General features: G+C 45.8%; 1 protein-coding gene across 2 annotated transcripts in view; it reads right to left on the bottom strand.

Annotated features, from left to right (window-relative positions):
* Nucleotides 1–2,002: 2,002 nt before the first annotated feature.
* Nucleotides 2,003–14,231, bottom strand: part of TGS1 (trimethylguanosine synthase 1) — a 32,796-nt gene continuing 20,567 nt past the window's right edge. Inside the window, exons 11-15 of one of the 2 annotated variants that reach the window (XR_006720348.2) lie at nucleotides 12,435–12,651; nucleotides 11,499–11,577; nucleotides 10,336–10,424; nucleotides 9,696–9,968; nucleotides 2,003–2,841 (exon numbers count right to left, since the gene is read on the bottom strand). Coding sequence is in view for 1 of the 2 variants with exons in the window: in XM_010970689.3 (XP_010968991.2) it covers nucleotides 2,719–2,841; nucleotides 11,499–11,577; nucleotides 12,435–12,651 (419 nt within the window). In the remaining variant the exon portion in view is untranslated. The remainder of the gene's footprint in view (nucleotides 2,842–9,695; nucleotides 9,969–10,335; nucleotides 10,425–11,498; nucleotides 11,578–12,434; nucleotides 12,652–14,231) is intronic. The other variant, XM_010970689.3, reaches the window with a different exon arrangement.

Here is a 14,231-nt window from a genome sequence, read left to right as displayed (position 1 = left end):
TAAATACCATGAGATAATGTACTAACTTTCCATCAGTAAACCAAAACCTAAGTGGGTGAGTATTTTCCAGAGAATTATAAATTAAAAATAAACCTTATCAAGACATTAAAAAGACCTGAATAAAAAGGTTAATGTTACTTAAGACACAGAAAAAAAAAATAAAATACTTTCCAGAGCATTCCACCAGAAGTCTAACTATAATACCAAAAGCAAGCAAGGTGCACAAAAAACAAAGAAAACAAGACAAAACAAACTCTTCCAGTGAAGTCCAGTAGTGAACTAAACTAACACATCACATGATAAAGCAGGATTTAATGACAAAATGCAGATGTAGCTGGATAATTTGAAATTTTAAAAGTAATTTAGTACTTTATCAGATTATATAAAAACAAAAAACCCTAGGAAAGAAAAGTGGAATCTTTAATTTTAATGCAGGCTTCAATAACGTTCAAACAAATGCTTCGAACCTTTCACCGCAAAATAAAAAAAGCAAGGAGTGAGTGCCATCACCGCGACAGTCCTGGTGTCCTCACAGACGCACCAGGAAAAGAAAAAGAAGTAAGAGGCATACACATTGGCAGAGAAAACAACTCACGTGGGTGTCATGACTGCTTATTTAGAAAGTCAGAGGGAAGTAACCGAAAAGCTGTTGGAACAATCAAAATGAGTTTTGGGAGGTGACTGGACGTAAGGAAGAGATGAAAAGCACTGTTACAAATAACACACCTGTTAGAATGTGCAGCAAGAGCGAGCCTATTCCACATCGAAAAGGGTGAAACATCAGGCAATAAACTCGGCAAAAACCATGCAAGATTTACACAAATAAAATGACGAAGCCTTACTGAAAGAAAAGATCAGAGTGTGGAGGGACGTAGTAAGTCTCTTGATAGAAGGTTCAATGCTACGAAGACATCACTCTTCCTAAACTGAACATCAAAAATCCCAAAGGATTTTAAAAATAGAACTTGATAAACTCAAGTTCATCTAAAACAGTAAAAATGCTCAGGAAAACCCAAGAAAAATCTAAGACACTAACGAGAGGGGAAATCACAACTATCCACACATGTACCAAAGATGACCGCAGTCAACCGCACACAGCACAGCAAGGGACACGTGGCCAAGGGGACGCACACACATGCGCACACAGGTTAGATTTCAAATTAATGGAGACATGTTAGTTCATTTAATAGAAAATGATGTAGCAGTTAGCTATTCATTTAGTGACAACATTTGATTGTTCAGCTTGGTGACAGTAAGAAGTGAAAACATGCAACTTTTTTGAAGGTGTGGGGAAAACCGGCCCCTTTCGTGCATGGCTGGAGAGAACGCACATTTTTGGAGGACAACGTGACATGATACACTGCTTAAAAAATAAGCATGAACTTTGGCCTAAAAATTTCACTTCTAGGGACCTACGCTACTTAAAAATACACACTGTAGCACCATCTGCAATTGCAGAAGTTGAGAACAACCCAAGTACTTGTAGTTGGGGATGGCTACGGAAACTCTCACAGGTCTGCATTATGTGACTGTTAAAAATGACAGCGAAGATGTGTACGTATCGCTATGGAGAAATTTTAACGTATTAAATTAAAAATAATCAAATGCCACAATAATATAATCCCATCTCATCCCATTGCGTGCGCACAGGGAGGTGCCGAAGACCTAGAACACTGACAGATTTTGATGTTGCAATTAATAAAAAACTTGTTTTTAATGATCAGCTCACCTGCTACTGCAGGGCCATCAGGCAACGGTGTGACGTTCCAAGACACTGAGTGAGCGCTGCTTCTCCTGTCTCCACAAAGCTGGTTCTTACGCACTTTCCCCCAGTATTTATTGTAAATTCCCCCAATTTATTTCAACCCCTCAGCTCTACTCCAGCCCAAACCAGGTTTTGTTTAATGTTTACAAGCTCACATTATTAAAAAGATAAAGATCCCGGATTCCCAATGGCCAGAGTCCTGTCTTTTTACCTATTTGTAAAAATGATTCAACACACTTTTGAATACTCTTCTTCTTTAATAGAAAAAGACTACAAACTTCTATTATAAAAAATACATTTCATATTTTTTCTAATAGACATTTAAAAAACACTAACTTTATAAAATAATTGGATGTTTAAAAACAAAAGACTCAAAGATGAGACAGTGTGAGAAAAGAACAGTAAATAAACGCATTTATATGCTGAGTGGAAGAGGTCTGTCACTTCTGTAAACCCTGGAGCAGCAAAGCCCGGAGCCAGTGGAAACCGCAGAGTGCCCCACACAGCCCGAGGGCCACCAGCGGGGGCTGGTTAAGTTACCTGGGCACGTCCAAAGACGGGAGTCAGAACCACCACGAGACACCCCAAGGCGGGCCTGTGTGTATTCACTGACACGGAGACTCTTCAGTTTACACCAGTAAAAACACTTAATTTAAAAAAATACAGATAGGCCTACGCACATGTGCACGCACACATGCACACACACACACGCACAGGAGAGCACACAGCTGCCCCCAGACGCGTACTGTCCTATGTACAACATACAGGTAACGTTCTCCAAAGATCTCAAAGAACTTTGTTAACATTCATTAATGTCCCATAAGTGTCCAGTTCATGTGGTGACATAAGCCTATGGGTGCAAAATACCAGTGAACACAGACGAGAAATTCGAAACGTGTCATGTGAAGAACGTTCTGATTCCTTCATGACCTTCTGTCCTTGGGCCACCTCGGTTAGGATTCAGAGGCTGATCTTCGGATCAGGTCCCCGAAGTAGGCAGTGATTGTTTTCAATTTATTATTAAGAAAGTTTTGTTCTATTTCCACTTGCCCTCCAGGCCCAGCCAAGGACGCCACCTAAAAATGGAACAGAAGAAAATCACACATAGGTAAGCATGATTTCAAAATAAACCTTTTCACATGCTTTATCAAGTAAGACAGCTCTGGCTTTTTATTTAAGTCTTCCAAATAATGAGGCATCTCCAATATTCACTGCCACTTTCCAGGTGGGTATTAATGCGGTACTTGGTGGTAGACATACATGTTGTTTCAGACACTTTCGGTGGTATGGCCAGACCACAGCGCTGTGTCACTGTGCAGGACCTCATCTTGCCAGTGCCAGAAGCTGCAGACCTCAGAGGAAGAGAAAATGAACATATCCTTCCCAAATACCAGGTTATTAAGACAGAAATTTAAAGAGTAACTCCCTTTCCTGAAAACTTCTCTGCTGTTCACCTTATCTTTTGCATTTTACCCTGATCTTCATTCAACAATATTCACTGAGTCCTGCTACGTGATCCCAGGACAACATCAGAGAGCGAGGCAGACACGGGCCGACCCTCACGGGGCTCCCAGTCTCTCCCGCCGACACCGCCTCCTTCTCTGCGTGGTCCCTTGCGCTGTTCTCCCGGCTTGAACCACCTCCTCTACCTGCTGCGCTTTGTGTGTGTATTTTTAAGTCCCTCCCTTCCCGCTTTCTGTTGTGGTAAACACATCGCTCTTCCTGAGGCCTGCCAGTACATGGTGACTGACCCCTTTATCTGGAGGCTGAAAGCACCTCCCCTCTCCACTGCCACAGAGTTACCCTCAAAGGAAGCTTCAAACCAGCGATGCTTCCACCTACGTTCCTACAGAGATAAAATTTCTAGTCCAGCGTTTTCTCATCCAACCTCTCAGGCATACGACGAGCAAGTGTACTACCCTCGCAGCACGGTGGCCTCACCCGGGACCAGTCTGAAGGGGCAGCAGTGAGGGTTAAGGGACGGGGGACACCGTGGAAGCCCTGGTGTCCGAGCACGGGAGACGCCGAGTGTGGGAGAGGGGAGCCGGGTGTGAGGCACCGGCTCCAGCAGGAGGGACACGCGCTTCTGTAACTCTGTGATTTAGCCGGCAGAACTGCAGCAGCGTCTGCAAAGTGAGCTGCTGTCTAGTTTGGCGTGGAGGTGAGAGATCTAATCTCAGTGGTGTTACACATGCCGCACCAGCATCGAGCCGAAGGTAAGATTCACTGTGCATCAGCAACGAGTGTGTATTTTAAAGCATTTCAACTTCCTCTTAGAGAAACTTCACAGGTACAGAAACAGGGAAGCAGCAAAGGTCATTCTACGGTACACTCCTAAAAGAAAAAAAATGGCAGTCCCACCAAGGCAGTAACCATGTCAGCACTAACCCCGCCCACGAAGAGGCAGAAGAGCGATGGCCGTGTTTTTACCAATGGAAACAGGTGACAACAGAAGTCAGACACGGTGTCTGCTACAACGATCAGAAGCACACACACACACTGCTACCTGCTAATAAGAAATACAGCACCTGAAGTGAAACCAGAAATGAAAAGCAGCGAGGCAGTCTCGGAGCAGCAATTCTCAGAAATTAAGTGTTTTATTTTCTATTTTTGTTATCTTCATGTCAGTCTGATTTTTCATAAGGAAGGGCCAAATGAAGAATTTTGTCTTTAACCAATAAAAGGCATTTTGACTAGTATATTTAAAATAAAATCATTTCATAGTACTTTTTAGATGAGTTAAGATACAACTTAAGTGCAGTATTTCCCCTGTTCCTTTAAACAGTGACTTGTTTAAAGAAAGTGAGATGGACAAGCAGAAGTTTTCCCTGGGCGGGGGGGTGGGGGGCTGAGAAAGGGGGAGGAGGGAGAGGAGGGGAGAAGAGGGTGGGCTGAGAGAACCAAAGTCAAGCTGAAACGAGAGCCAAGCATCTCCGAGGGCGGGCCCCGCAGAGAGAGCGCAGATCAAACTCGAACACCAGCTCTGCCAACAGTCTGCTGCGCCAGCTTAGAGGGCTAGGCTTTGGCTGTCTAATCTAGAAGCAGGACCACCACCTGCATCTCCCTGCAGAGGCATCCTGAAGGCCAGAAATACAAGCACACTAAGCAAACCCAGACGGCCGGGCCCTTCTTCCTCTCTCTCCTTTGTAGGGGCCGCCTGGGCTCGGACGCTGTGCACAGGAGGAGGAATGAAGATGTCTTACACGGGAGGCTTGAGGTCTATTAAAAAAGGTAGTAAATCCTTTTACTCAATAACTACTGAATAAACAGCTTATAGGTTTTCTAGGCAGTGGAGGTTGGGAAAAGAAAAAGCTGCTTTCATGAATTTTACATTCTAGCTGGGAAAGTCAGATGATGGGTAATTAAAACAAGTACTGAAAATGCCTATCAAGTGTTTAGAAAGAAATTTAAAAGAAACTTAATGTGTTACTTTCAAGGGTTCTAATTAAAAATAATTCCTAACCTTAGCCTTCTTGTACTTTTTAATATTTTCACAACTACGTATATTTTAAAGGTTAGAATTCTGGAGTTGAAAAGACTAAAAATTATGTAGTTCAAGCCAATAAATACTTCTTCACTTCAAGCAAACTAATGCCATCAATTTCCAGCTGTCTTTATGTTTCACTAGCAGGTTTAATTGACAAAATGTTGTCTGGTCCCTTTAGTACACTGAGACAGAGAGAGAGGGGAAAGGGGAGGGAGATGAGGAGGAGGCGGCGGAGGGAAGCAGACACAGACCAGCAGTCCTGGGCTACAGGCTCCAGTTTTTGGCGTGGTGCCTAAATATACCAGATCTACCAAGAGAACCCCCAGTTTGCTTGGACTGGCACTAGAACTAAGGACTGACCTTCCATTAGCCAGATTTCACAGCAGGCAGTAAGGCTGTTGCTTGGGGACGAGGAAAAGAGAAACGGGTAAAGACCACAACGCAGGCGATAACTTGAGTGACACAAAAGGGGAGACGTAGAAGATTCGGGAGTGAAATATTCAGAATTGCATCTTTTCAAAAAGCAAGCTGATTTAAAGTGAAAATACATGGTAACCGAGTGAATGAGAGAAAACAATTTCTAAACTGGGTCCCTCATGGGAAAATATATCATACATACTTTATTATAAGAGAGATGCAGAAAAATCAGAACACTGGCCAGCGGTGACTCTGTCCTTTTGGGCAGTGAACGCCTTGTCGGGGTGACTGAGCCACGTGAGGCCGAATGGCGGGCGCACCACTCAGCTTCCCTCATTCGCTCACCAACAAGCTGGCCGTGACCTGACGGGCTCGCTCAGAGTGGCTGGTGGCCCAGTGAAACTCGCTGCAGACTCTGAGTGCATCACAAGAAAGCAGCGCCTGCGCTGCATGTAAATGCCGGGCACCTGCGCTCTCAGGACGAACGTCCTGAGTGCCCGAGCGTCCTGCCAGCCCGGGCGTTCTCAGGCTCAGAGCGTCCGCAGCCTTCCTCCTGCTCCCGGTGCCCGTGCCTGGCTCTGCACCCGCCGGGAGGCCTTGCCACACGCACCATGGGGACAAGGCTCTGGCCACATGAGAGTGCTGCCGGCAGACCGGATTCCTACCACGGGAATTCCACTCAGAACAGCCGGACACAACTTATCAAGCCTAATATTCAGAAGCCAGTGAGGCCCCGATTTTCCTTTTCAGTGAAGAAGCTGACTACTACAGAAGCTTAGAGCTAGCATCTGCAGAGAAATTAGTGGTGAATTTTCATTGCATTCAGCTCAAACCAAACACTAAAAATGCTCGTGAACCAAATTTCATTCTATTTAAAATGTTTTTCCAAATAACAATACTACCTAGTAGTTTCCACATTTATAGTTTCAAGCAGTCAAACGCATGCTTTCTTTTACGCGGTGAGTTTCAGAAATGCTACTTATAAAGAATCCGCCCTCCCTCCCTCAGGAGATAAGCTGCTGGGAGAGTGACGCCCGCTGCACTCAGGGCCTCCCCTTTCCTGGACCCCCGAACGGGGCCTCAGGAACTCTGCCTACCAGAGAGACCTCGATCAAATCTAAGATCAAATCTCACATGGCTGTCCACGCTGAGAGGTACTGGGTTACTTTGTAAATTTTCTCCTGCTTTGTCAGGAAGCAGAACAGGTGGGTCTGGCCTGCTGCCACAAAGGCCGCCGGGAGGAGGTGTGGAGGGTGGGGCAGGCCTACCGGACAAACACCAGGAAGCCGACGACGCCTGGCCTCCTGCCGAGCCTCCGCATCATGGCTCCAGGGGTGACGCCCAGTGTGCCCTGCTCTCTGTGCCGGGACAAGCAAGTTATACGGAAAGGTAATTTAAATTAACTTGACTTGAAAAGTACGAAGGCTCCCGGTTTTCTGAGTTCTTATGCTTTAACAGTTAAGGCATCAAGCAAGGATACGGAGGCCCCGTCTCCTGGCTCCCGGGTCTACCTCGGAGACAGGGACCCTGTGAGGCGTCCCGCCGCACAGACCTCACACCAAGGCGGTGTCAGGCGAGCGCCGCTGTGTGGAGGTTCTTCGGGGAGACTGACCATTCCACTCTGCTCACAGACCTCAACCCATTTTGCACACATTTCCTACTTAAAAGAGCAGTTTCTCATGTATGGGAAGCATGGAAGACCCACGGCTAGAACTGGCTGCAGATCTCTGGCTGTCAAAGGAAAGAAAAGAAAGGGAGCACAGCAAGACGCAGGCAGCGAGCAGATACCATGCGATTAGCCCGGGCTCCCTGAGCTGAATCCACAGTGACTTCAGTGGGCGAGATACACCTTCCCTCCAAAGAGCCCATCACAAAAACAGCTTCTACGTTATTCAGTTCTTGAGTCTGGACAACAATGGACACATGTCTTGGAATAAACCCCAAAGAGAAAAAGGAAATAAGGGATTGAGGAAACAGGGGACCTGGGAAAATATTTTACTGGATACAGAAAACAATTAGACTCATTTCCCATATGGAAAGATTATGAGACAACTTGTGTTTGTTTTGAGTCCACAGTCAGTTTAACCGCTCTAAATATAAATGTCATCCAGAGCACAGATCTCCCTGGATGGGAAATTAACTGCTCTCTACAGGCATTTCCATGCGAAAATGCAGGCTGAGTTTTAAACAGCAGACGTATAAACCCTCGGGCCCAAACCCATTGAGCTCAGGTTGCTGTGACCTTCTAAATGTTCCTTAGTAAAAACGTTGACTTCTCTGTAACTCTGCCCTTTCTCAATTTTGTAGTACTGTCTCTTCTCTCACTTAGGAAATCCTACATATGGATAGATTTTCTTTATTTTAAAAAGAAAAGTTGATTTCCCACTATAATTCGATCCAAATTCAGTACCAATATAACATGCCTGAAACCTCAAGTCCCCTTTCGGACTTTTAATGTTCTCTAGTGTCCTTACTCCCTCTAGAGGCGGGAGGTGTGAATGAACCACGAACTGTAACTGTGGCAGGGGTTTGAAGCAAACCAAAACACACAAGAGAAAAAGTTAACTTTCTCCTTGGGCAAGTCACCACGTGCAAAGATGGGCACCATCACTCGTTACTACGGAAACGCAAGTCAAAACTGCAGTGAGACACCATTTCAGACCCACTAGGGTGCCTACTCCAAACAGCAAACAAAACCACACATTAGTGAGAATGTGGAGAAATCAGAACCCTTGTGCACTGAGGGTGCAGATGTAAAATGAGTCAGCTGCTGTGGAGAAAAGCATGCTGATTCCTCAAAAAGCTGAAAACAGAATTAGCACACGACAGCCATTCCACTCCTGAAAACATAACCAAGTGAAGTGAAAGCAGGGCCTGACTGTGTCCATGTGTCCCTGTGTCCCCAGCAGCCAGAAGGTGGGCACTGCCTGAAAAGCCCGTGCATGGAGGAACGGAGGAACAGAACGTGGTGAATTCAGACAAGCACCCGGGCAGTTAGTGTGCAACAGGTACAACGTGTCAGGCTCAGAAGATAAAAGAGCTCTGGGCTGGACGGCGCTGGTGGCTGCACAACACCGGGACTGTGGTCGCTGCCCCTGGGCTGTATGCTTGAAAATGACTTATGGTAAATTTTATCATGTGTATTTTACCACAATTAAAAAAAGCCATTCAGGTGATTTAATCTGCAGCCAGATCTGGGACCCAGCGTTCCAAAGACCAAGCAGATGAACCAAAGATGGAAAAGTGTAACAAATTAACATAAGAGTATGTCCAGTACAAGTGAGCATATCTGGTTTTTGAGAGGAGAAAGAGAAAAATCTATAATCTGGGATATGTGTTTAAAAATTAAATTCTGGCATTTTACAAATATCAAAGCTGTCTACTCTCTCCTCTTGAGAAAACATGCCATCTTTACATACTGGTCCTCTTCAAAATCTTAGTAACGTTTATATTCTTTCCACAGTAACTCAGATCTTCTAAGTAACAGACACGAGACTTTACTGAGGGTTTATGGGCTGGAGGTACTGTGATAAATGCTTTACCCACTGACTTCACTACATTCATCCTTCAAAACCACCACTAGTAAGTGGCAGGGCTGAGACTAAACTCAGGGCTGTCTGACTCTTCGTATCTTTTTTTTTTCAGCCCATTCCCTGAACATCGATGTTCTAGCCACCTTCTCCTTAACTCCTACCATCAACTCTGCTTAGCTGTACCGCCAGGGCCCCTCCTGGGCACATCATCTCCGCCCTCCTCCGGGGAAGCCTGCAGCATTATCACCACTGAACAGGCGTGACCGCTGACTCCTGTCAGATAGGCCTGCAGACGCGACAGAGGGAGCACTGACCAAAGACACAGGCAGGGAGACCTGGGTGGTTTCAGTGTGTGTGCGTGTGCAGGTGAGGGATGGAGGACAGTGCCTCTGGCCAGGGGCAGGAGGCAGGTGCCTGTGAGAAGACAAACTAGGAGGAAGGAAACAAAAAGCCTGCAGCTCTGCTCCAGTCCGTGCGTCCCCACTGCCCTCACCCTGGATCAAGGGAGCCCCCGCCGCACGTGCAGGAACTGTGGTCCACGGCTTGGGGTGAGGGCCAGACGTGAGAGGCTGGGGGAAGCAGGTGTGGACCAGGCCCTGCCACTGCTTTCTCAGCCCTGCTCACCAAACCCCTGGCAGGTGCCTCACGCTCTGAGGTTCAGGAGCACAGCCTTCAAAGGCCACTTTGAGGGCTGTGGTGTGGAGCTCAGTGGGACAGTGCTTGCCTATCACGCACGAGGTCCTGGGTTCAATCCCCAGTTCTTCCACTGAAAAATAAATAAATAAACCTAATTACCCCCCCAAAACAAAAAACAAGCAAACAAACAAAAATGCTGCCTTTGCCCAGTCCCTCCCCAAAGAGGGCGCTATGTCTTGAGCCAGTGTTTCATGTCTTGTAGCGCTTGTGTTAACAACCCCAGGGCTTACCCACTGCCACCCCTGCAGGTCATCACCGGGGCCAACACAGGCTTTAACAGTGGCTCTCAACCCGGGCCACACATGAGAATGACCCAGGGAACTTAGACAAAAATGGGTTCCATCAATTTCTGGGGTGGGGCTGGGGTGGGGCTTGGATAGTCAATTTTCACAAGTGTCCCAGTGACCCTAAAGAGGGCAGCCAAGGCTGACACTCACTGGATTGTGGCCTGTCCTTTCTCCTCCTGCATCACTTGGGAATAAACAGCCCATACTCAGTGACACAAGACATCTGAAGACCACAAGTACTTCATGCAAGAAAAACAAAAGGATTATAAATTATATCAAATGCAAAAAGGATAAAACAGATTAAGGGTTTAAACTTCATATAATAATAAAAATGTTCTAGTGCAAGAAGAAAACAGAAAAATCCAAGAATACGAAGCATAAAGAATGTAGCAGTTGAACTGAAAAAACACAAAAGACAGGACAGACAGACTGTAACACGGGAGGAGCGAGCGCCGGATAGCAGTGATCTCCCAGGAGGAAAAGGGGGCCTGGCCCCAGAAAGCACAGTCGCGGGAGCCTGACAGCCGCACGACCGACGTCCCGGAAGAGGGAAACGGTGCTGAGGGGACACAGTTGAACAAATAACGGAGACAATTTCTTCAGGATAAAATACAGTCAAAAAGTCCAACAACAGGGCCAGCTCTCAAACAGGAGAGACAGGAGACCCGAACCCAGCAACGCTGGAGCAACGTTCAGACCCGAGAGACTACGGATTTTCAACAGGACGCTTAGCACGAGGCTGGTGTGTAGTATGTGCTGGTAAAAAACATCAACAGGTCTCTGGGAGGCTCTCATCACACCTGATCCAACTCGGGGGGAAAACATGCTTAAAATCAATGTTTATGGTAAGAACAGGACAAGGACGCCTGAACGTCAGCTGAGTGCCCTGACCCCAGGGCTGCAGTTAGAATTGCTCCCGGCCAAGCTCAGGTTTCACCGGTCTGTGTACTTCTACTTCGGCGGTCATTTCCAGGGATACCCAAGACCCCTCCTCCCAAGGGAGGCTTCAGTAGAGACAGGACTTGGCCAGGCTGGGCACGCGCCCCTGACACACAACACCTCATCCTTTCGGGACATGCGGTGAGAAGCCCAGAGTGCTCGCCAGGTCTGTGTGTGCCAGGAGCCGGGGAGACGAGGAGGCCGACCCAGGCATGGACTTAACTGCCAAGCGCCGCCAGCTTTCCAGGAAGAGAGAAAAAGCCAGGGGCTGCTCATCAACACGTTCTCAGCTAGAGAAGCACCCTGTGTCTTTTCTACCCATTCTTCGCAGCAGTTATGCTGGGGTTCACACAAGGTCTTCAGTAACGGCTTACCTGGTCGACATCAGCGTTTCTTGGAAGAAAATATACAATATTATTAGTGATCTTCTGGGAAAGTCTGAAAATTTCAAAGGTGGACAACAGTTAAGGGGAAGGAACAAAAACAGCAGTTAATTTTTGATCAGAGGTAAGCTCTTTACTAATTATATCATAACCGAAATGTTCTCTGATATGTAGCAATAAGGCAGACATTTAAATCCCCTAACGGGACCTAAGAGAGAACTAAGCAGCTTACTGTCCCTGATGGGTCGGGGATTCGAGGTTCAATCTACTGATTCAAGGTTCCCAGTAGAAGGAAGCCAAGAGGGAAGTAACATGCTCTTTCTTTCTGCCACAGAAAGGACAGAAAAGGACAAAACCACCTCTTCCCAGTAAAGAGAAGAGACAAGTAACTCCGCCCACTATATTTTTCTAAATTTTAATTAGTAATTTAAAACACAATTCCTGTTAGAGTCAAACACATGATTCCTTTGGGGAGTAAAGATAAAGAAAGGGACAAATAATAAATGAGATAAGAGTTTGCTTCAGTATCTTGGAAAAGTAACAGGGGAAATCTGAAGACACACAGAGAGTTACAAGTCAGTGTGAGTCGAAGAAAAGTCAGGGGATAGCTGTGGACTCTAGGGACAACTCTTGAGGAAACTCCCAATTTTGAGACAATAATTCCAAACAATGAATGCTTTTTAGTTCTTGTTTTGTGATATAAAATTGGAGAATAAGCAATGGAAATATAACCTCACATTTCCACAGCTTTTGGGGATCAATCACCCGTTAGTTTTGAGGCAAAACAAACTGGAATCTATCAAGTGCTATTAGCTAATCTCTCTCCTCTTCACCAATTTGTTTCTCTCTTTCAAACACACACCACACACCCGCCCACCCCCTCCACAACCACTGTCTGAGTAAACTCCTAGGATGAGCAAAGGATATCCATCAGGGGACATCATTGTCCTGATGTCAAAGATCTCTGCAGTGGCGTAGTCCGGTCCCCCCCATGGCGGGCTGAGGAACACGACGTCGGCCTTTAAACCAGGAGCCAGCTGCAGGAAATCTCCACAGATGAACTCAATCTTGTCCGCCGTCCCATAAACTTCTGCATTGTTGCGAGCAAGGTCAATCTTGACAGGATCAATGTCAATGGCGATCACTAACAACGGGAACAAGAAAGATGAGTTAGGTGATACTGGTCATTCGTTATACAGAATAGCTCATCTCATGAGCAGTCTGTATTTTCTGTACAAGATCCCCCCTTTTTAAAAAAGACTTTTTCAAGGGAGATTTGGCCACAGATACGAGACAGAGAATTTAACAAAAATGTTCATCTAAATTAGAAGAGTCCCTTGTGTTGTACCAAGAGAGTGGGACTGAAGGGCCTGGCCTTCAGAGCTGCCTCACTCCGCCCAGGGCGAGCAGTGGTGGGGGCCGCCCAGCGTCTGCTGAGCACCCCATCTGGGCTCAGGCCGGGCTCTGCAAGGTGCACAGCTGGGCTGCCCACACTTGGGAAGGTGACGGCTGCACGAGAAGCCTACAGATGCTCAGATTTCAGATAAGACCCATTTCCTCAAAACAAGGCAACTTTCAAAGGAAGACAAATTTGACAACTTCTAAAGAAAGACAAAATAATAAAACACGTTTGATGAACCTATGTCGCCGACTTACGCAGAGACGTGAAGACACGTGCTGGGGCTGTTTAAGGAGACACTTTAGGTGGAAGAGCAGGCGTTCTGTCCCCACTGCACAGGCTTTCATTTAATTTACTGCAATTTCATAATCAGCAACGCAAACATAAGTGAATTTTGGCTCACTCACGTCTTGCGGTAAATTACTCAAATGCACCTGTATGGGCATCAGTATGTTACTCATGGTATTTTATATCTGGAAGGGCTAAGTGGCATCCTGATACATACACCGTGGTTGTCAAGGAAACAGCCGTTTTCCAGAAAATGTGGGTTTCAGAATTTGTTAACACTTTTGGGAAATAATGTACTAAATAAATCACTTGAACAATGAATGCAAGCACCAATTATTACGTTGCAAAATCATGCATTTGCAATGCTATTTTTCTGTTCTAAATAAAGTAACATTCATACTTAAGAGAAAAGAGAGAAACATCCTTTTTAGCTGCTTAATCTGCTACAGTTATTGTACAGAGACGATGCAAAGATATACTTACAACAGCAAAAATTCGATGGAAAAAGATGACTTTCAACATCAAGTAAATTCAGTGAACCCTCATGCTTTCACCTGCACTTCCCTGGGAGGCCGTCTGTTTTCAGGCCTAACAGAACACAAGCAACGCAGACCTACCACATAAATGAAATCCTGACAAATGCTGGAGGGGACCATATATTGGACTGCACTGTCCAATAATGGTAGCCACTAGCCACATGGGGCTATTACCTTTAAATTGATTAAAATGAAACAATATTAAGAATTTAGATCCTCAGTCACACTGTCATATTTGAAATGCTTGACAGTCACAGGTGGCCAGTGGCTGCCATACTGGAGGGCACAGATACAGAGCATGTCTATCAACACACACACACATATACAGTTATACATACACACACACACACACAGTTATACATACATATATACACACGTACACACAGTTATACACACACACATACACAGTTACACATACACACAGTTATACAGACATATACACACATACATACAGTTATATAGACATACATATACAGTTAAAGAGTGACTGATTGAGTGCTC

The sequence above is a fragment of the Camelus bactrianus genome, chromosome 29 (genome assembly GCF_048773025.1).
Source record: "Camelus bactrianus isolate YW-2024 breed Bactrian camel chromosome 29, ASM4877302v1, whole genome shotgun sequence".
Taxonomy (NCBI): domain Eukaryota; kingdom Metazoa; phylum Chordata; class Mammalia; order Artiodactyla; family Camelidae; genus Camelus; species Camelus bactrianus.
The sequence above is the reverse complement of the archived record's forward strand: the minus strand, read 5'-3'. Positions and strand labels throughout refer to the sequence as shown.